Source organism: Protopterus annectens, chromosome 7.part0, assembly GCF_019279795.1.
Source record: "Protopterus annectens isolate FY-2018-M chromosome 7.part0, PAN1.0, whole genome shotgun sequence".
Taxonomy (NCBI): domain Eukaryota; kingdom Metazoa; phylum Chordata; order Ceratodontiformes; family Protopteridae; genus Protopterus; species Protopterus annectens.
The window spans coordinates 1,197,629,149-1,197,652,804 of NC_056739.1; the positions used below are offsets into that span (position 1 = coordinate 1,197,629,149).

The 23,656-nt window shown below is 42.9% G+C and overlaps 1 protein-coding gene across 2 annotated transcripts in view; it reads right to left on the reverse strand.

Annotated features, from left to right (window-relative positions):
- Positions 1–23,656, reverse strand: part of CPEB1 (cytoplasmic polyadenylation element binding protein 1) — a 2,007,200-nt gene that overhangs the window by 1,338,227 nt on the left and 645,317 nt on the right. For both annotated transcript variants that reach the window (XM_044077812.1, XM_044077811.1), the window contains exon 7: positions 12,809–12,945. In XM_044077812.1, coding sequence (XP_043933747.1) covers positions 12,809–12,945 — 137 coding nt within the window. The remainder of the gene's footprint in view (positions 1–12,808; positions 12,946–23,656) is intronic.

Genomic DNA, 23,656 nt, shown 5'->3' on the forward strand with positions numbered 1-23,656 from the left:
AATAATAGGTCTGATGAGTGACGAGTAAAGAGGGCCTATGACCTCTTTCTAGATGAGAAACCTTTTTTGATGAGATGTGCTACATAGGACTTCCTGACCACAGTGGCAATGTAGTTATCAATGGAGAGGCTGGTGTCAACCTGTGTCCCAAGTCTCAGCCAGGGAATTGTTACGGATAGGCTTGTATAGGCCCTAGGGCTGATAGCCTAGTACCAACCTATGAACCTTCGGAGTTCAGTGGATTGCCATCTATGTGGTAGTTCATGGACACAGAATTTTTCCCAAAGGGAATGACTATGCACTTCTTGGCATTGAACTTGAGGTCATGATTTAATATCGTGTAATATTTACGCAAAAGAGAAAGCAAAACTAACAAATACACAGAGCAGCACCAAAGACATTTGAAGATAAATACAGGCAAAGGAATCTGAACATGGAAAACTAATACAGAAAATAAGAAACAGGAAAAATAGAAAAGATTAGCAATGGAGAAGTAAAAGAAATAGAAACAAAGGTTTTGGAGCACCTATGAAGTGAAGGATTCGGTGTAGAAAATCTAATTCAGAAAGCACAACAGGATAGAGCAATGGATATCCAAATTAAGGGGGGAAACCAATGGAACAGGAAGCAATTGGTCAGGTACCATATGAAGAAATTTTGGAGCCTTCCACAGGAAACCAGTATAAATGTTCACTTGAAACTATACAGCAAGGGAAGAAACAGGAAACTCTGATGCTGTCAATGTTGACGAGTGACAGGCCAATGAGTTCCAATATGACAGAGCAACGGATGGCACAGATGAAATTGAAGAGAATGTGCCACAGTAAGATGCTATAGAATGTCTGCAGGAAATGGAAAACAAAAACTGGGCTATCGGTTTAGAAGTAAATGAGCTAAGAGAAGAGTTGCTTGATTTAACAGATCTAGATCTATTAAGATTAATGAAAAAAAGATTGCAGAAGGCCAATAAAACCCAAAAAGTCAGAAGCTTGATAAAATAAATGATCATAATTAGGACTGTCCACAGAGATCCAAGCGATATTAACAGAAGTAAACAGGTCTACATTACATATCCAAACGCTTAAATGTTCGAATCGCTAAAGATCGACCTTTAGCGATCAAACATTCAAATGTTCGAATATGTAAAATATTAAAAAAAGAAAAAGGAAAAGGGTTTAAGCAGGAGGCAAGCACCCCTGCGCCCCCCACCCCCCGCTACTTTAATATACAAACTCAGAGATCGCGCTACAGTGCGGAAACAGAAAATTTCCCATTCCCTACACTGTAGCGCGATCTTGGAGTTGGCATATTTAAGTAGCGGGGGGTGTGGGGGGCTTGCCCCCTTGCTTACACCCTTTAGTTTTTTTTCCTTTTTTATTTTTATTCATATTCGAACATTTAAATTTTCGATCGCTAAAGGTCGATCTTTAGCGATTCGAACATTTATGCGTTCGGCTATGTAATATAGCCCCAAGTAAACAGCTACATTAATAACTACCATGTGTTCTTGTGGTAGAACTTTATCAGTGAGAGAAAGGAAGGGGAGAAATGGAATACCATCATGGAAGTATTGAACAGAGAAAACTTCCAAACAATTAAGACAAGTGTCACTGTTAGAATATAGAACAGGGAACAGAAGAAAAATATTTAGACATGACAAAAGCAATGCAATGCACAATGTTAGAACAGACCAGGATCGATCATGCACTATTGCAAACAAAAAATCTCAGCACAGCCAAAAAAGCTTAGAAGATAAACAGATAAATATAAAGGAAAAGTACAAAATAAAATAAATAATTTACTGATGACACAAAAAAGTTTGAGTGAGGACTGGGAAACAAGGTAAAAGGAAAAATGAGAAATTTTGGAGATCTATGATGATTCTGTGGAACGTAAAAATAAATGGATAGTAGTAAAATAAGTTTAAAGGTACAGGATATGAAATGGGATGAACAGCCAGAGAGATTGAAACAAAGTTAAGAAAAGCCTCTAATTGGAAAACCCCAGGCCCTGATGCAGTACCCAACTTCTAATTAAAAGTTTTAATATCTTTGCACAAAGATTTAACCATAAAAACTATTTATATGTTCACCCTGAACAGACACTAACCTGGTTAATAGGAAAAACAATGCTCCTCTTTAAGAGTGAACTTGCAAGCTACCCTAAAAATTACAGACCAATAACTTGCCTTCTGACGATGTATAAATTTATACACGGGAACGGATGCCAACAGACTTTATAGTCATTTAGAAGTCAATTATGGCAGTAGAACAAAAGGGCAATAACAAAGTCATAGAACAAAGGATCACTTGTTAAAGTCATGGAGAACTGTAAAAAGGGGAAGAACCTAAATATGGCATGGATTGGCTACAAAAAAAGCATTTGATAGTAACCCACATTCATGGATAGAAGAGTGTTCAAAAATGTACAAGATACACCCTACACTGATAGATTACATTACAGTGACTATGAAACAGTGGCAGACCACTTTGCAATTAAGCCATGATGGGCAATCATACCAGGGATCAAAATTCAAAGAGGGATACTCCAGGGTGAGACAGTCACTGCTGCTATTCTGCCTTGCCCTTAACCTATTAAGCTGTCTGCTTAACAGCTTAGGCCATGGCTATAATTTGGCTCCTAGAAAACAAAGTATAAATACTTATCTTCACGTTGTTGGTCAATTTGGTCTTGATAAATGTGCAAAAGCAATCTTTACAGCAGTAAAACTGCAGCACAAAAAAACATCAGTGTGAGACAAGAATGTGATACAAAATAACTTGTGCAAGAGGGTGTGTATAAATACTTGGGAACTGATGAAGGATCAACAAAACATGAACAAATGCAAATAAATCTTTGCAAGGAATACTTTAGAAGACTTAAATTAATCCTGAAAACAGTGTTGACATCTAGGAACAAAATCCAAGCTATAAACCAATTTTCTCTTCCTGTCCTTACAGTTGTGGAGTGACTGACTGGCCCCAAAACGTGCTGGATAGATTAGGAAAACAAGGAGGATGCTTCATGCTCACCAAATGATTTATTTAAAAAACAAATCGGTGCATACCAAGATTATATATTCCCTGTTCCGGAGGAGGGATGGGCCTCCTTGAAACTGATTACATATATAGATCTGCAATTGCAGGACTCCACACACCTGCTGACCTCACAAAACCCAAACGTAGTGAAAGTTTTGAAACAGGAGAATAAGTACAAGATGACTCCTCTGCTCAATCTAGCATATCCGCATCCAGCAGGAATGGAAACCAAACTAGTAGTAGATAAAAATCAGGCAGCAGCTGAATATACTACACACACAAAAAAAAAGAATGCAAGGTGAAGGACCAGATGAGGCAAAAAATGTTGAAAATGCATGAATATAGTTGCAATTATAGAAAACTTCTAAAATAACCTCTTGTTGATCAAGAATGAATGCAGGAATGGTTAAAGAGAGGCGAATTTAAACAAAGAATTGAAAGGTTACTATTGGCAGTCCAAGATGGTGGGCTGGGTTCACGTTGGTTTACAAAGTCCATTGAACATGTGGGAGAAACAGACAAATGTAGGTTTTGTAAAACCAAATTGGAAACAGTCGAACACCTCATTGCTGGTTGTGACATACTAATGGCAGAAAGACTGTATACTGAAAGGCACAATAATGTGGCAAGATTGTTGCACTGCGGATTGTGCAAACACTGTGGCAGTGAAGTGGATCTAAAACACTGGAACCTTGAGCCACAAAGCATCACAGGAAATGAAGTTTACATCACATAGGATCATCCATTACCAGCAGTTCAAAAGATGGATGCAAGAACTGGATATAGTGGTCCATGAAAAAATGACAAAAGTACCATTGATCACTGAAATCACCACACCCAGTGACTACAGTGTGTTGCAGACAGAGAAAGTCAAAATATCAGGATTTGCAGGCAGAAACGAGAGCAATGTGGAAGAAAGATACCCAGACAGTCCCAACAGTAGTAGGAGCAATGGATCTTAAAGAATCTACTATTGTATTTAGATAGGTTACCAATATATGCAACTCCGTAAGAATTGCAGCAGCTCTCATTACTGGGCACACTGTGGGTGCTGCAGAGAGCACTTCTGGCTCACATCAATGATAGAAACAATACTAATTTCATGAACTTTAATCGTACTTTGACTTAGGAATGGGGTCCATTCCCATCACAGTATTAGAAACTCAAAAGACTGGAGAAATTTAAGTCAAACTGGTGGGGGTGGAGGGAGGGAATCAGAGGAAGAATGAAAATGAGCAACATAGATGGAACGTTATGGTGAGCACACAACCACTATCTGATACTGTCATTTTGATTCATTCCTCAACAAATGGGACAGAGTCCCAGCTACCCAAATCCTGGGAGGACTCTAAGGAAGGATATTCTTGAGCACCACCGAGCTGAAGACCGCGCCTCCCCTAGACACCAGATCCAATTTTTAATGAACAATCAAGGTATGAGGATTAGCCCAAGTTGTACCTGCACAAATATTGTCCAAGGAAGATCTGGATAGAAGTATAGAAGTTGCCACAGACCTGGTGGAATGCACCTTTAAAGGTTTTGGCAAAGACAAACCTAATTTTTTGGTAAAGAAAATACACAGTTAACCATTTAGCTAAAGTTACTATAGGAACCAGTTTGCCCAATTTTGAATCAGAAAAGGAGAAACTGGTCTGATTTCCTAAAAACTTTTGTCCTATGCAGATAAAAACAATTGTCTGTGAGCATCTAATATGTACAACAAACTCTCCTTTGTGAAATTTGGAAAGAAAACTGGGAGACTGATAGTTTGACACTGGATTCTGACACTACTTTAGGAGAGAAGGATGGATTGGTTCATAAATGTACCATGCCCTTATGAAAAATCAAATAAAGTGGCTTAGAAGATAGGGATTGAACCTCTGGGACTCTTCTAGCAGAGGTAATGGCCACTAGAGACAGTCTTCAGGTTAAAAATTTTAATTCACATTTGGCTGACAGTTCAAAGGGGATTGGGTCAGAGACTGTAAAACCAAATTCAAATCTCACAGGGGAGTGGGATCTTTAAAAGGGGGTCCAATAAGAAAAACTCCCCTTATAAAGGGCTTACAAAGTTTGGAAGAAGCTAAAGATGAATTTACTTCAATGTAAAAAAAATATAAGAAATAGCAGAAAGTTGTACTTCAATAGCTGCAGAACTAGCACCTTTGTTAAGAATTGTTGCTAAAAACTCGAGAACTTTAGGAACTGGCTTTGAAATGGGATCAGTGTCATTTTGCTGCTCCAAACAAATCTTGTCCATTTACTTCGGTAAATTTTTCTAGTGGAAGCTTTGTGGGAAGATTGGCTCAATGGAATCAGGTACCTTCCATGCCTGTCAAGACCAAATCAATGAGCTGATTTGCAGACTGTTACAAAGGAGGTAGATCGGCCAGTCCCAAAGGCTTCCAGGAGTACAGATTCCTCTTGGGATGGGTTGTCGGTAGACTAACCACCCTTCTGCTTGAAGATCTCTAGTAGGTCCCCAAAGGAGATATCAGGTGGTGATCTTGGGGACCCTTCTCCCACATCGAAATCAGCATGCTCCATGACAGACTCTTGAGGAGAGTTTAAGTACCTCCTTTTGCACTTTCTCTTCCTAGGGACATCTTTGGCAGAACATTCCTGAGAACTATAGGAAGATATCAATACACTGTTTGGTATCCTGGAGGACTTTGTACTGGCTGCCTCTGTGGTGCCAAAGGTTGAGGGTCAAGATGCAAAGACAACTGAGTATAGGAAGTAAGAGCAGAGGAGGGTGGATACATCCTCACTCCTGGAGCAGAGAAACCTTTCTTCATTACTTCAAAAGAATAACGCAGAGAGACCAATAGCTCCGAGAAGACATGCTTTTGGACTGTTGGGTCCCTCCAACCTGAAGGAAAACCACTCAAAGCAGGGGTTGGAGCAAAGCTGTCCAGCACAGAGGCTCCAAAACCTCAGCACCTACCCCAACATCTGATCTGGTACTAATGCTAGTGGTTGTTTTTACTAATGCTATAGCTCCAAGCATCTCCCACCTCAGATATGCTCAGAGCTGGTCCAAACAGTATTCATGGTAGAAGATGCAATGATATTCGGATCAGATATGGATGTACCCAGGATTCTCAGACCCAACTGCTCCAAAACCAAAGGTTGATCAGGGGAGACAGAATATGTGGTATTCATGACGGTCTACAGACCCTATGAGGCAGGAGCCACTAGAACCCCCAATATGAATTTGCAATGACAGAAATTTCCTTATCATCCTGTCCACATCTACTTTTCTCAGACAGACCTCTGAAGGAATGAGAAGAGGATCTATTGAAATCTTAGAATGGTTGATGCCTTTCGATAAAAGGAGATGGGCAAATATTGGATCCAGGCTCAGGGGGAGATCAGATCCTAGGTGACTTATCTTTGTGCTTCTTCAGATCCAAAGTTCTTGCCAACGTTTCTGGATCCGAAGTAGTCTGCCCGGGGATTTCAACTTCTGATCCAGAGAGATCAGATGCAAATGTTTTGAGATTTTTAGAGGCGGTTCTGAACTCTGAGCAGAAGAACCGGAAGGGTCCAAGAAACACATTTTAAAAATAAACTTCAATACAATTTTACACAAAATCAAATGCTGAACAAAAAACATCTGTTGTAATGGGAAAGCAGTACAGAGCTATTAGGTTCTATATTAGTTCCCCGAAATGCATTTTCAAAGAACGCCTAACTGACCCGTATTCAGAGAATCACTTCCACAATTCTCTGAACATTCCCAGGGCAAAGTTGGCCAACTACACAACTTTGCCCTTTTCTCCACTGTAGAAGAATCTCTGAGTTGTTATATATAGTTGGGGGTGCATCTCCCCACTTGGGTGGGTTTGATTTAGTTAGATGTGGGTCTGATGTGGGGCAAGTATCTGCTTGACCTTTGTAAATTCAGCGAATCGTGTAAGTGATTTTCGATGAATAGGGGTCGATGATTAGATGTTCACAAAATAAATTTTGGCGACCTAATATACACCCTGCTATTCTACACTGAATTATGCAGTGAAACTTTGTCAGAGAGGTGGTTTATAGCATAACACATGGAGGGTCTATTAAAGGCAGTGTGCTATAGAAAGCTGCACTTTCTACAACAGACAATGACAGCAACTCTTTTACAATGCATAATACACAAAAGGCCAGGAAACATTTTTCCACATGTCTGAGAAAAAATTCTTTGCACTTTGACAGGGAAAGCCCGATGACATTTCAAAAGTCTACTTGGAAGGCAACATTTTGCCCTGTGTAGAAGCTGCATTAAACTAAAGCATCAATTAATTTTAAAGCCAAAAATGTATAAACTTGCACTAAGTGAAGACTGTCACATTTACTTCAGTGCGCACAATGGACTGTGTTCTTGAAAGACCATTTGCATTCCAATGTGTCTGTGGAACTGCCTTAGGTTTGGACTTGAATCAGATGTAGTTAATTTTTAACCCACAATGCCTAACAAGTCAAGCACCACAACTTGTGTGAAAACACATGAATTCAATCCTTCCATACAGTTTCACAAAAAAAAAGTCAATATACAAATACTATTTAAAGAACATTCTCAATTATACGAAGAGAACACTATTCTCAAAAAATCTGCAAGATGACCTGGTCTTTAAAACAGTTGTAGTAGAAAAATCTCATTAAACAGCATGGAGACACAGCTAAGATCATAAGCGTTACAAGGCTAACTGGCTCCAGGGCCCTTACAAGCCTAGCCAAATTCAACCCATCTTCCCAAGGGTGTCTGATTCTAGCAGACACTAAAATCAGCACCCATCACCCCTGTCGAAGAGGGACCATCCCCAGGGTTGTATTTCTGGCTACCCATCCAATCGTCCAAATTACTCTTAAATAGGGCCAATGAGGGGCTTTGTTTAACATGAATAAAAAGCTTGTTCCAAAGGTGGGGCAACCTCTGAAACAAATCCATCTCCAGCAAGTTCTGATGATGTCACATGAGAGGTTAAGGTCCTTTGTGCAAGTGACCAGTGTACCATTTGACTTGCGAATGTGCATTTTCCATTAAAGCTGGGTCAGAGATTGCTCTATATCTAAGGCACAGGTCAAATCTGAGCAGTCTCTACAACACAAAGTGACTGATTTCAGTCTGTCCGCATAAGACATCTTGAAAACCCTGAATTTTCTTTGTAAGGAACCTTTGTGGTCTCTCCAACTGCTCCATGTGTTGGGAAAGGAAGACACCAAAGGGAGCATTGTACTCTATTGGCCTGATGAGTACAAGGTGGTTATAACCTTTTCTGGAGGCGATGCCCTTCTTACCACTGTGGAGACATGGTGATTAAAGTTAAGGTTGCTGTCGACCTGTGCCCAGATCTCTGTGTGTGTGCTTAGGATATTGCTATTGATGTGGTAGTTTGCAGAATCACCACCCTTGCCAAAGGGGATAATGCATGTTTCTGAAGTTTAAGACCATGACTTTGGCACCAGAGTAAGACCTTCTTGCAGGATGTTGTCATCGATAGGGGGTTTCAATGATAGCTCCCAGTTGTCAATCAGCAAAATGTCAGCCACAGGTCTTTAGTTTTAGTCTGTACTTTGGAGAAGTAGATTCCGAACAGTAGGGGTCCCAGAACCAATCCCTGTGGAACACCACTGGTTACACATGCTGGAGGAGTTGGAGTCCCCTATTTAGACCATACGAGTTCTAGCAGTCGGCCAGTTTGCAACCCACCTGAGAATATATGGGTTGATACCCAGCTGGATGAGTTTTATCAGTGATTATGATGCCCGAGTGGGGATTGTGTCAAAGGCCTTGGCTAAGTCTAAGTTGGCTGTATGCAGTGATTCGCCCTCGTCTAGGACTTTGGGGACTGTCTCAAAGTCCAAGTCTAACAGGCATGATCGCCTCTTGCCAAAGCCAAACTGAGTGGAGTCACACATTTAGAAATTTCCTATATCTTTAAGGTCCATCATGATTTTCCAAGGCCTTGCAGACAAGGCTGGTCAGGCTAATGGATCTATAGTTCCTTGGGTCCGTGAATGCACCCTCTGTACAAAACGATGGTGGTAGACCTTTTCCATTCTGCTAGGATGAAACCAGTGCTTAGGCTGTGATTAAAAAGCGTGCCCAATGGCGATGCTAATTCTCGTTTTAACCCATGATGTTGTCTAGTCCCATAGAGGCTTTTTGCCCTTTGAGAAGGCGTTTAAGACCTGCTCCTCAGAGATGCTAGGTGGGGAGGGGCAGGTGTTAACGATGCTTTGGGGTTGTAGGTGGTAGGGACAGGAGTGAAGTTTTCAATGAACCTGAGCCAGCAGGTTTGCTACATCCACAGGTTCTGTACATGTAATACCAATAACTGAGTTCAGCACAAATCTGAGCTTTACCTTTGATGTCACAGATGTAACTAATGAATGTCTTGTTATCCTTAGTTAGGGAAGCTAATTTGGATTTGTAGTTAGCTTTAGAGGACTTCACTAGGAGTCTTGTCTGCTTAAGTTGAGGAGGAAGTGTTTCCAGTTTTAAGACAGCTCCTTTCTACTCAGACAGCAATTTTTTTCTCCTAGTGTATGGCCTATTAATGGCAGCTATCCACCATTCAGGTTTATTTTTCCTTGAAGATCTTGCTTTGGTTCTATCAGGTATGGCAGTCTCAATACAACTGTACAGGTACTTCTATAAAGCACTGGTGTATAACTCAACATAGATGTCTGCTCCATCAGTGGGGGAAGGGGCTATGAAGCTATTTATGCTGTCACGCAAGAGGTTGTAATTAGCCTTGTGGAAGTTTTTTATTCTGGTTGTTGCTAGGGGGGGGGTCTTGTGTTAGTGACTTCTAGCAAGACTGATTGGGTGTCAGATCTCACCAGGGATGGCCAAACGGGGGGGGGGGGGGTGCAGCTGTTCCCCATGTTGGTGAGCACCAGATCCAGAATGTTTGAGTCCCTTGTGGGTGTGCCAACCAGCTGATCCAGGAACTTCTGGGCAACTGAGTTAGAATATGTACAATTTACCCAGTCAATGGATGGGTAAATAAAGCCGCCCAAAACCAGGGTTTTATCTTAATTGACTCAAGTAGATCCAAATAGGCTGAGTGGATGTCCTGATCCAAGGAGAGGTTCTTATAGCTGGCAATGACCTGAAGAGTGGTTTTACCTACAGTCAACTGCACCTGAAGTAATTCAAGGGAAATGTGCTGTTTAACCAATCCAGAGGTGTATTTACCTTTAATGACTACACCACCTCTTAGTTCTCATGCCTTCAGTTTGTGGTTTGAACATGTGGAAGGAAATGTAAACTGGAATAGCTGGAGTGTTCTTTGCAGCCTTAAACCAGGTCTCTGACTGCACAAATATCAGCATCTTCCAAGGGGAGGACTGCCTCCACTGAGTGCAGTTTCTGGTTTAGACTCCTAGTGTTTAGCAGCATTAACCTTGAGGATTAGAGGGTATTTTTAAGCTGAAAATGTTATGTGAAATTGCTTAAAAAAGGCACTATGGGGATGGTAAAAGCCTTGGCCAGTAACAAAAGCCAGGGTTGACAGATGAAGACCATCGAGGTCTGTTGACCGTGTCATCTCAGGCTGACGTTCAGTTTCTAGAACTGAATGTTCTTTGCACTTGTACATCCCCCTAACATTTAATTTGCTAATGTGTTGCATTCTGGGAACAAAAACATTTGATTAAATTACACACCTATATCATAAGCTACAGTCTGACATTTTCTTTATATGGTGTGGGTCACAAAAGCAATATCAATTGTTCAAGAATAAGAACGATAGGGGGTTTCACAATTAGTTTTGAATTTACTGTGTAGATTTTGGATGCAACAGTTTACTCTAAGGACAAGAACTAATTTACTTATTTTTCAGAAAAATCTTAATAGATTATTATATTACTGCATATTCTGCCCACACTAAAATAAATACCAAAAAGTAAGCCACTGAGTGTAGGTCAAACCACAACAGGGTATGACAAATGTAGAAGGAATAGTTAGATGATTTACCAATACACTGTATCCAGAGGATCTTTTATTGCAAAGTTTTAATGAGGACAGGATCAGATTGACAAAGTTCACTGCACTATACAGCTAGCTTAAGTTATAAAACTTATTATGGCATACAGCTGAAAAATAATGCACGTTTTACTGCAACAAAAACACTGTCCAATTTTGTTACCTTAACCCAAAATTTTGATTTACTTGATACAGGCTTACTGAACTTCCAGATGGAAAACTGATGGTGGCAAGTTAACAGCCAGCCGTCATTGCACTGGTGGGTATTGTTGCCAATACTTTTATGAAAAAGACCAAAATGTTTCTACACGCAAACAATAGTAAAAATTTTGATTTTAAATGTTACACAAGTTCTCTGGTACACCTGGCTTGGTGGTGTGGATATTTCTGTAGTGCAAATCCAAGCACTTTGGCAACCTTTACGGAAAACTTGAAAACATTATGAAGACAGACTGTATAAAGTAAAGCATTCTCTATAAATATTTAAAAAGGGATCCAATTATTTTAAGTCCTTGCCTGTAAACATTTTTAAAACATGTTAAGGGAAATGGCATGTGTAAAAGTTTTGTTTTAAAAAATTCAACAGCAAAACATGGCTGCACAAGTCTCTCCTTATTTTAATTAAATGTGTTCTATGTCTGTAGTAAGGAAAAAGACCTTTATTAAAAATCGATATGACATTTGAGAATTTTCTTCAAATAGTATGCAAATATTGTGGTGCTTTGAATGAAAAAGCAGCATTTGTGAAGTGATTTGCAAAATATAAATTAGGATTGATGTACTAAACTACATATTTATCAGCCTTGCGTAATCATGTGCTGCATGAATTCTGTGTACAGAGGATCTGATATCCAGAATGCAGCACTTTTTAACCTGCAGGTAGCAACAGACCCATGTAACCTGTTAGTCAATTACTCTAATCCATCTGTTTATGCACGTTTATTTTACATTTTCCAAGTGCAAGTTGCCTACATACATTTTCTTTGCAAAATACATTGTAGCTTGACTTCAAGTAAAGATCTTTATTACATTTTAAATGCTCAAGTCTGATTTTATTAGCAGCTTAATATCTCATTCCAGTGCACGTCCTTAACACTCAGTAGATTTTAAAGAGTTACTGCTCAAGCTAATGCTACAATAAAAATATTTACCGACTGGCTTATTTTATGGGTAAAATGGGCTTTTGCTACATTAGTGCTGTCTAGCTGATGAAGGGGGTTGTTAGTAATGTAGGGATTAACCCCTATTAGAAAGTGCTGTGTGTGCTCAAAACATTCTTGGTTGAGTTTTAAACACTGCTGGTTAGACTGCACCGGAAGACGCTTGGCTCACTCTTATTTGGTTGAAATCCTAGTGAACCATTGATTATAACTGTAGCATGTAGCAAAATAGTGTAAAACTTATCTGGGTGTGGAAGTCTCATTTTGTAAGTGGGATTTCAGGGGAGTGGCTCTAGCAAAACTTGCAGTCCTTAAGCTAGTACGATGGGGCCCACGTAGCCAAATGAAAGCTTGGCTACTACTGGCCTACATACATACAGGTCAATACAAAAAGGAAAAATGTGGCAAAGTAAATTGTTCAGTGAAAATTTCTTCAAGGACCACTTTCAAACCAATGGCTCATTATAGCTACATGACAAAGCTTAAAATAAAACCTATGGAAAGACAGGCCAATGAATAAAACCATTACTAAAGGACAAACTAAACACAAGATCCATTAAAAATGTCTCCATGAAATCATTTAGCTACTATACACAAGTATTTACATAGCAAACTTTCTGCTAACTAACCTCTTTGCAACGCATCCTTCGGCTTGACATCTTGAAGTAATATTCGCCAAGTCCATCATGACTAAGGAGGTCTTGAGTGCAGGCTTGAAGGAGGGAGCGCACAGACTTTTCTGCCTCAAACACCAAATACACATAACCTATTTAAGAGGTAAGGAAAGAAGTCACGTCTATTCAGCTACACAAATGAGATTGACTCAACAGACATTAACAGGTACAGATATGAAGAGAACCCCCCAAACCTACTCTCAACCACCACCACCATCATGCATCCTAAAATAGTGACTTAACTGTCACATCAAAAGTATTGTATTTCTGGAAAATTAGGCATCTTTTTTTTTCTCGTATAAAGCTACTATGAACCTCTTCCTCCCTTAGTGAAGCTTTCCTACTGAACTCCCCCCTACCATTTTAAAATGGCAATTAAAGTTATTCTCTGGTATCAAAAATGGTGAAGGACCTATATGTTATGTGTAGTGTGCCTGCCAAGGTGCTCCTGTTACACAGATCTATTGAGATGTTTCTCACTAGGCAATCTGGAAAAAGGATTTACTTAAATTGCCAATTATCTGAAGGTGAAAACTATTACTAAGCTTGTAATTTTTAAAATTAATGAAATAGGATGCTGTATGCTATGAAACAAAATAAGATGTGCAACACTCTCTCCCCTAAGGCAGAATGAGTCCGTCATTCTCAAACATCTGTACAGGTAAACTGTGCAGCCACCACACTCTGCTGGCATGCAATCCAGTATAGTTCAACTTTCAAGTACTAGCAGGCTTAACTTCCAATAGACTTCATTTTCTGTAGAAAAAAACGGTAGGCAGAGAATGCTACTATTCCACTTTCTAAAGCTAATGTCTTACCTGTGCAACAAAATGAAAGCTGTGTACTCACCATAACCAGGCACCTGTGTTGTCCACTTTCATTCTTCCTCAATAAATGGGTTACAGGATCAGATTCTCAGATCCAAGTCAGCTGCACAGTTCAGTCTTTGGATCAAACTCTTGACCTCCTCTACCCATAATGCCCCAAGTCCATCCTCCATACCTCAGATCAAGTTTGGTGCCATAGGATCCCCATAAATTAAAGGGATATCTCAAAGAATAGGGCTCAAACCTAAAACGAAGTTCCAATAATAAAAAAAAAAAATAAAAAAAGGTTCCTCCAGATAAAATAGGAAAGGGGATGGATGGGGGGGGGGGGGTTTGAGGAAAAATGAAAATGGGCAATACAGACACCTAATTATGTTGAGCACATAACTTTCATATCTGATTATGTCCTTTTCATTCTTCCTCAGTGAATGGGACAGAGGCCCCAGCTCCGCAAATCTTGGGTGGCCTTATGAAAGGATATTCTGGGAACAGCTGAACCAAAGGCAGCTCTGCATCTGGAAATTAGGTCCAATATGTAATGAGTAACAAAGTTAGGAGCACTGGACCATGAGGGTGCTGCACACAACAGATGACCAAAATGCAAATTAAGCGGCCATGGATCTAAATGAGTGGGCTTTAGGTGGTCTTGGTAGAGAAATGCCTTGTGAATAAATCCAAGAAATGCAATTAGTTCTCCATTAAGCCAATGTAACTTTAGATATTGGATAACCCAGTTGATTGTTTTGAGAAAGATACAGCTAGTCTAACTTTCTGATATCTTTAGTTCTGTGTAAATAAAAACAATTGTCGGTGCACGTCAAGGAGATGCAACATGTATTCTCCTTTGTTTGGAAAGTCGACCAGTAAATGAATGGATTGGTTATTAGATTCAGAAGACACTTCAGGTATTAAAAAAACCATGAAAAGTTACATTGTCTTTTTGGAAAATAATGCATGGAGTCTTAAAGAGCCTGGAGTTCAGAATTTTTCTGCATAAGTAATAACTAAGAAGCAGTTTTCCATGATAGGAAGTTCAAATCATTTTGTGCTGCAGTTTCAAAGGGTTTCAGAGTCCGACCTTGTAGAACAACAGTCATGTCCCAAGGAGGTGAAGGATCTTTAACTGGCGGTCTAAGGAGAAAGGTGCCTTTCAAGAAAGCTCAACATAACTTGGAAAAGGTCAAACAAAATTTTTTATCTCCTTATGAAAATTTGATATGGCTGCCAACTGTAGTTAGATTGTAGAGAAACTAGCTCCTCCTTTGAAGACAGCATCCAGAAAATTAAGAACAGCAGCTATACAGGCAGCAAAAGGGTAATTTCTTAATAACCAAAGGGAAAATCTTTTCCATTTGCTCTTTTAAACCTTTTTGGTGGAGTTTTTTTGCAAGGATATTAGAACGGTATGTACTGAGGAAGAAAGCCTGGGCCTTCCGACTATTATTGGAACTGGAAAAAACAATGTTAGATTGAGGGCTGGGATACTGAGATGACATCTCTGAGGGGTGAGAGATGAGATCTGGAGTTGGTTCCAGTATCCAGAGAAGAGGAGAAAAAACATAGGAGGCATCACACCTGGTGAAGCCAGTAGGGGCAACGAGGATGACTAAAGCTCTTCAACCAAATTGCTTTCTGTAAGAATTGGGGGATAAAAGGAAATGAGGGATAAGCATAAAGGAGAACGGACGGCCAAACAAGGACTTCAGCATCTCTCTGTGATTACCCCTGAGAGGCATACCTCTCAACTGTACAGAATTTTGCAGAATGTCCAGATTTTTGCCTCATTTTTTTATCTGTTTTTCATAAATCTGTGGTTTTCTGGCAAATTAGCAGCAAATCATTGAAAACTGAAGTTAGAAAACAATGAAACATTTGAGCGTGATTTTATACCCTTCACAAAATTCATGTGAATGCAAAACCTGTAATTCTTTCAACTTTCTATACATTTGTAAGGGCAATGTTTAAAAACTATCCCTATTTTTGGGGCCTTTGCCCACTTATTCATTGCTTTGTCGAAATTTCTTGCTCTAAGAGGTTGAAAGGCACGCTGGGGGAGAAATGACAAAATACCTGCTGCACTTGTGGGGTGCAAAGAGGTCACAGCAAGGGTGACAATGACAAGATTTCTTCCACCACTGATCATTTGAGAAACCACTCAAGAAGCGACAGTATGGATCTGCTGAGTTTGTCTGCTAGAATGCTGGTTTTCTCTGAAATATGCTATTACCTATTAAGCGGCTGATGGAGATCATCCACTGCCACACACTCAGCCTGCCCTCAGACAGGGTAAGATCAGGATCTCACCTGTTTATGTACCACACCACAAACATTTTGTCTATCTGAAATCGCTACAGTCCCTAAAAGAAGAGCATCCTGAAATGCCTGCAATGCTAATAGGACTGCTCTCTTCTCCAGGACATTAATATGTGAATTGGTCTCTTGGGGGACCACGTGCTTTGAACTCTCCTGCCCAAGTAATGCCCCACCCCCACAATTAGGAGGCATTCATAGTCAATGTGACCACTGGGAACAATAAAACAAAAGGTCAGCCAAGGTAAATATCAGACTGGATCCACCAATGGATGTGGTGTTGGCAAATCTGTTTAAGCTTGACTGGAAAAGACAGGTGCTATCAAAGAAGACCACTGAATAGACCAATGAAAAGCTAGAATCCATTGAAGAACACACAAATGTGCTAGAGTGACTACTGCTGCTGACAGACCTCAATGCTTGAACAACAAATTGGCTGGAAGAGACAGATGGGATAGAATCTGATGAACCTGAGATCAGAGTCTGTCTATGTAATGAGTAGGTAAAGAAGCAATATGTGTTGTATTCAGATGTGCGCTAATAAACTTCAGGATCTGTACTGGTGTCAGATTTGATTTAGCATGATTGCCTTACTCCCAGTGAATGACAAATCTGCAGCAAATAATCAATGGACTGAAGATGCACAGTGCGGGAGGGGAGGAGCCAGTCTATGTATGAAAACACACTCAATCCATTTAGTCTCAAATGAGCTGCCACCACTGCCACACATTTGAACACTAAGGGGACTGTGATGAGTCCAAAAGGCAGGACTCTGAACTGGTAATTACCAGCTTCCAGCCAAAAATGTTAATATCTTCAGGAGCACCTGTTTACTTTGATGTGTCAATATGCATCTTGAATATCTATGGAGCATATCCAATCATCCTTGCGAAGAATGGCAGAATAGACTGGACCATGACCATTCGAAGCTGACTTTCACATACAGTTTGCTTAGATCAAAAATTGATCTTGGTTCCTGTACCTTTCTGGATGCTAAAGAAACAAATGCCAAATCCTGTTTAGTTTGGTAGGACCTCCTGGACGACTTTTGTGTAGCAGCTTTTGAATTTCTTGTGCTGTTGCCTTCCGCTGACTGGGTGGAATGTCAGGAAGCTTCTTCCTTTTGCAGACTGGAAGCTGGGAAAATGGTATGAATTAATTAGAAGTTATGTACCTACCATAACGTTCCATGTTAGTTGTCTTCTCTCGCCTTCTTTCTTGCTGGATGGGTTCGGAGCCGATCCTCGGCTCCGACTCGGCACTTGCTTTAGCTTGAGAACTCCTTTTACCAGCTCGAGGCAACCCTATATCCCATGATGCAAGGCAGAACTACCTCAGATCTCGTTTGGTAGCTAACCTACCCTGCTAAGGACTAACCTAACATAATTAGGAAAACCAAGTTCATAATAAGAGTCCTCATATGAAGGCTCAGGAGGAAACAACCTGATAGGAACTCTTCAAGATCTGTCCAGGCCAGGGGGAAGGAGGGAGGGCACTTAAGAAAGAAGGCGAGAAGACAACTAACATGGAACGTTATGGTAGGTACATAACTTCTAAATGTTAAGTTGTCAATCTCGCCTTCATTCTTGCTGGATGGGACCGCGTCCCTAGCACCTGTATCCCGGGTGGCTCAATGGAACAGACTCTTGAGAACTGTGGAACCAAAACTGGCCCTGTCTCTGGAGGCCAAGTCTAACTTGTAATGAGACACAAAGGTATGAGGCGTGGCCCAAGTAGCTGCTGCACAAATAGTATCAATGGGTAGTCTATCCTGAAAGGCTGCAGAAGTGGATAGACTCCTGGTTGAGTGTGCTTTCAGTTTAGAAGGTAGCTGCTTGCCTCTGAGAGAGTACACATAGGAAATGGTGGAAGACAACCATCTGGATAAGGTCACTTTAGAAACTGGAAGACCTATCCTGTTTTCTGCATAGGAGACAAATAATTGGTCCGATTTCCTGAATTGTTTAGTTCTATGCAAATAGTACCTGAGCTGACGATGGACATCCAAAAAATGAAGCTTTTGTTCAGCTCTGGCAGAATAGTTTGGGAAAAAGACTGGTAGATCTGTGGATTGGTTAATATTGGTTTGAGACAACTTTGGGGAGGAAGGACGGGTTCGTTCTTAAGGATACCCTGTCCTTATGAAAAACCAAGTAAGGGGAACGAATGCAGAGAGCTTGAATCTCGGAAACCCTTCTTGCTGAAGTGACAGCCAGTAAGAATATAGTTTTCCAGGTCAATAACTTCAAAGAACATGAAGCAGACGGTTCAAAGGGAGGTAGCATCAAGGATGCCAACATTAAATTTAGATCCCATTGCGGAGGAGGATGCTTTATCGGCGGCTTTAGGAGAAAAACTCCTCTCAGAAAGGCCTTGCATAATCTATGAGACATAATGTTATTATCATGCAAGCCAACATGATACTTGGAAATAGCAGCCAGTTGAACTTTAACTGTAGATGAAGAAGATCCTGAATGAAAAACTTCAGCCAGGAAATCTAAAACAGAATGCACAGGAGCAGTAAAGGGATCAATATTCCTGGAATTTGCCCAAACAGAAAAACGTCGCCACTTGCTAGCATAAACAGTTCTAGTGGACGACTTTAAAGAAGACACTAAGATGTCTCTGACTGAATCAGAGATCATCGGAAGCCTGGCTAGGGAAGGAAGTGGAGCAACCAAGCAGTGAGGTTGAGAGAATGAATGGCCCGGTGCTGCTGACCCGACTGGTGGATCAAGAGATCCGGAACTGGGTCCAGATGCCAGGGCTGCACCAGGAGGTGACTATGCAGAGACTGAAACCAAATTTGTCGTGGCCAGTAAGGGGCAATGAGAATCAACTTGGCCCTCAAAACGGTGGCTTTCTGAATGACTTGTGGAATCAAGGGAAAAGGAGGAAAAGCGTACAGAAGTCCCCGGGGCCAATCCTGGGTTAGAGAGTCTCAGGGGTTGGCCTGGAAGGGGAAAGAGGGTGAAAAAATCGGGGCACTTGTTGTTTTGAGGTGTAGCAAAAAGATCGCAACAAGGAGTGCCCCACTTCAGAAAAATCTGATTCACTACAGATTGATTGAGACACCACTCGTGAGGCATCAGAATGGATCTGCTCAGCCTGTCCGCCAAGAGGTTGGACCTGCCGGGGATGTGCGTTGCTATCAGAAACCGATGAGAGGAGATTGCCCATTGCCAAAGTCTGAGAGCTTCTCGACACAATGGATAGGACCTGGTCCCGCCCTGCCTGTTGATGTACCAGACCACGGACATGTTGTCCGTCTGTACTGCAATAGTCCCCGTGGGAAGAAAGTCGTTGAGGGCTTGCAACATTAAAAACACCGCTCTCATCTCCAGGACATTGATGTGCAGATGGTATTCTATGGGTTGCCACGTCCCGTGGACCATCCTGCCCTGATAATGCCCCCCCACCCGATCAGAGAGGCATCCGTAGTAACTGTGGCAACTGGAGGAGGGGGAACAAAGGGTCGGCCCTGATGAAGAAGAGGGGAAGATATCCACCAGTTCAGATGAGTTCTGCACGATTGTGTGACTAAGATTTCGTGCCTCATCGGAAGACTGTGGTACGACCACTGAGTGAATAACATCCACTGCAGAAGACGCACATGGAAGCGAGCCAGTGGTAGAAGAACAATGGCCGCAGCCATAAGACCTAGAACCTTTAGTATCAATCTGGCTTTGACCTTGCTGCTCTGCAATAGAATCGAGCAATTTTTGGATGTCCAGAATTCTTTGATCTGTTAGTCTGGCTAACATTTTGACGGTGTTTAATTCTGCCTATAAAGGTGATAGATTGGCAAGGCCGCAGAGAAGATTTTTCGAAATTTACTGAAATTCCCAAACTCCTGCAAAGCTGCAGAGTGTAGTCTCTGGTCTGAAGAAGCTGACACCTGGTGGTGGCGGAGAGGAGCCAGTCGTCCAAATAAGGAAACACCTGGAATCCTTGACGTCTCAGATGAGCTGTGACCACTGCCATGCATTTGGTAAACACTCTGGGGGCTGAAGTGAGGCCAAAGGGCAGGGCTCTGAATTGGTAATGACTGGTCCCTAACCGAAAGCGGAGAAACCTTCTGGAGCGCCTGTGAATCTTTATGTGATAGTACGCGTCCTGAAGGTCTATAGAGCACATCCAGTTGCCCTTGCCCAGAAAGGGCAGAATGGACTGAAGCGTGACCATCCGGAATCTTGCCTTCTTGACAAATCTGTTTAGATTGCTCAGGTCTAATATTGGTCTCCAATCTCCCGTCCTTTTGGGGACCAAAAAGAATCTAGAGTAGACGCCGGATCCTACTTGGTCTGCCGGAACATTCTGGACGGCTCTTTTTCCTAGGAGCTTTGAAACCTCCTGTTCTGCCAAATCCCTTTGACCGGGTGAGATGTCTGGAAGGGATTGTAGAGGTACGGGATACCTTTCGAAGGGGATTTTGTAACCCTCGGATATGATCGACTGTACCCACATATCTTGAGAGGGAATGCCAGGCTACTGGGTACAGCGAAATCCTTCCCCCGACAGCCTCCAAGGGTGGACAGTCGGGCAACACCTCAGGGGTGCTGAAAGGGCTTCTCAGGAAGAGACTCCCTGTTACCCTGGTTCTGAGGACCCCCCCTGCCTCTAGGGCGGCGTCTATTATTGTTACCCCCTCTGCCTCTGGGGGTAAACTGACCACGTGTGTCCGGTGTAGCTCCTTGGGCTTTGCGGAACCACATCTTCCCTCCCTTCTGACCTTTGGGATATGGTCTAGAAGGGGTGGAAAAATGGACTCCAACGGCAGAAAGAGTTTTACCGTCCTGCTCACACCTGGTCAAGGTATCTTCACCTGAGGTCCGAACAAAGCCGAACCATCAAAGGGGGTATTGGTGAAGGACGCCTTAAAGGGGTCCGCAAAATTACAAAGCCGCATCCAGGCTTGGCGTCTAAGAGCCACTCCTGTGCCTGCGGCCCTGCTCGCTCCATCGGCCGCATAGGATATGAGCTGCATGGAGGAGTTGGATAAGGAATTCAGGATTGCTAGCTGTGAGGCAATCTTTTCTTGAGCCCCAGCAGCAGAAGGATCCTGGACCACTTCACCCAGTTCCTTGAGAATATCTCTTTGAAGCCTGGTGAAGTGACAAAGGTAGTTCAGCGAACGCATAGCAAAGGTCGCTGAAGAAAACATCCGCTTTCCATACCTGTCCATGGTCCTAGAATCCTTGTTAGGAGGATGGACAGGTACTGAAGGATCAGCCAGTTCCTTCTTAGTGGCCGCCGCCACCACCATAGCATCCACAGAGACACCTTTGGACAGGAACTGTTTGTCCGAAGGGGCCGTGATGAATTTGGATGGTCTCCTGGGGACAGGTTCCACAGAATCTGGAGCCGCCCACGCCTTGCGAGCCACTACCTGCATGAGTGGGTCGAAAGGCGGACACACCCAGGAGGTGGAGGGTCGGGATCCAAAAGCCTCCAGGTATACCGACTCATCCTCGGAGGGGTCAATGGATGGCCAATTCCCCCTCTGTTTGAGGAGCTCAAGGATGTCTGAAAATGAGACATCCTCAGAGGGGGATCGTGGGGAACCCTCCGACTCATCTAAGTCGGTATCAGATGTAGTAGACTCAGGGGAGTCTGTGTGTTTCCTCTTACACGTCCTCTTCCGAGGGGGTTCACCTGCAGGATCAGGAGAAACTTCGGAAGAGGAGGAAATTCCCAATGGGGAAACCTGGGGCGATGGATCCCTGGGCCTGAGAGCAAGAGGTGTCTACAGGCACCGAAGAGGGAGGAGCTAGAGGGATGGACCGTTGACCTGGCTCAGGAGCCAGGACACTCCTCATCACCTCAAAGGCTCCCCTCCCCGGGAGACCGGAATATCCCCGTTCAGAGGACACAGGAATTCCCGGCTCCACTGAGAGGGAAGGCTCCGAGGCCGATGTCGGTGCCGAGCTTGCCAAAGCCGAAGCCCCGAGAGGGAGAGCGGGGTCGGGCAAGGGTCCGATGCCACTAGCCCCCTCGGAGCCGACAAGGGAAACTCGACGACCGGATCCCTCCAAGGAAGGTCTCAAGGAGGAGATCGGAGCCGAAGACGACTGAGCCGAAGGATGTATCGGCTCCGGCGCCGAAACAGTCGCTGTCCCGAGAAGCTCCGGCTCCGAACTCTGGTGGGGAGTCGGAGGAGGAAGTTCAAGGGGTGAAGCAATAGCCGAAGTCTGCTGAGACGGGCTATGGAGCATTTGGGCTAGTGCCTGCGACTTCAACAGCCTGCTTACCACCTTCTATAAGTCGTGGTCAGACAGCCTGGAAGATCTTGAAGATCGGATCCGATGGCTCCGCTCCGACAAAAGAGGAGACCCGGGCAGTGGATACTCCAACGAAGGGGACCGAGATCTCTTTCGGGACGAAGTCATCGGAGCCGAAGTCCCCTGAATTCCAGATGGAGCCGAAGGTTTCTCGGCTCCGATGCTGGATAAGGTGTCGGCTCCAGCCGGAGCCGACAAGGCCACAGTGGACCGGGTGTCGGAACCAATCGGTGCCGAACCCACTAACTTGGAAGCAGAAAGATCGGCTCCAGCCGGAGCCGATCTCGGCTCCGACGGAGCCACCGCCACCGGAGGAGGCTTAGATACTGTAGCCTGAACCTTCGGTGGCTTAGAAGGTTTACTAGACCCTGTTTTAGAGGGAGAACCTTCTGGCTTAAGTAAGCCACGGAGGATCAATTTATTCCTCCTTTCCTGCAGGACTCTTTGGCTAAAAGAGTGACACAAAGCACAGGAGTCCTGCAGGTGCAAAGGCCCCAGGCAGTAAACACAAGAAGTGTGACAGTCTGTCAGAGACATTTTCTGACAGCACAAGTCACACTTCTTGAAGCCTGAGACCTTGCCTTCCTTTGACATAGTTCTAAGGAAGAAAGTCACACACATGCCCCAACAAACACACAATTAATCCCCAACACACAGACACACAGGTAGGGATTAACCAATGGGGTCTAGGCCTAACTTAACTTTTTACAATTATAAAAAGAATTTAAAAGTTTTAACTATAAGGGAATAGGGTGGGCTGTAGATACACTACACACTATGAAAGGGGAAAAAAGGGGGAAATAAATCCCTAACTAAGCTTTTTTTGACAAAAAACAACTTACCTCAGCTGGCAAAGGAGACCTCTTTCGCTAAGCGGCAAACGAGATCTGAGGTAGTTCCGCCTTGCATCATGGGATATAGGGTTGCCTCGAGCTGGTAAAAGGAGTTCTCAAGCTAAAGCAAGTGCCGAGTCGGAGCAGAGGATCAGCTCCGAACCCATCCAGCAAGAATGAAGGCGAGATTGACAACTTAACATCCTATGGATATTTTTAGCCCCCATATATCTTGTTATAGCAGCCCAGGTTTCTGGGTGCAAGGACAATAGTCACCAGACTGCCTCCAGAGGTGGGTAGTCAGGCAGCACTTCAGGAATGCTGACCGGGCCTATCTGGAAGTGAATCATGGAAACCCTGATTTTGCAGGCCTCCTCTGCCTTAAGAGTGGAGTCCTACCATTAGAACTGTGTCCTCCTCTGCTTCTAAGTGAGTCATCTCCACATGGGTCTTGGAAAGGTCCACATCTGCAAAACCACTTCTCTGATTTCTAGAGAAAGTTTGTTCAGGAGTAGAAAACTTGATTACCATGGCAGACAGGGTTTTTCCTTC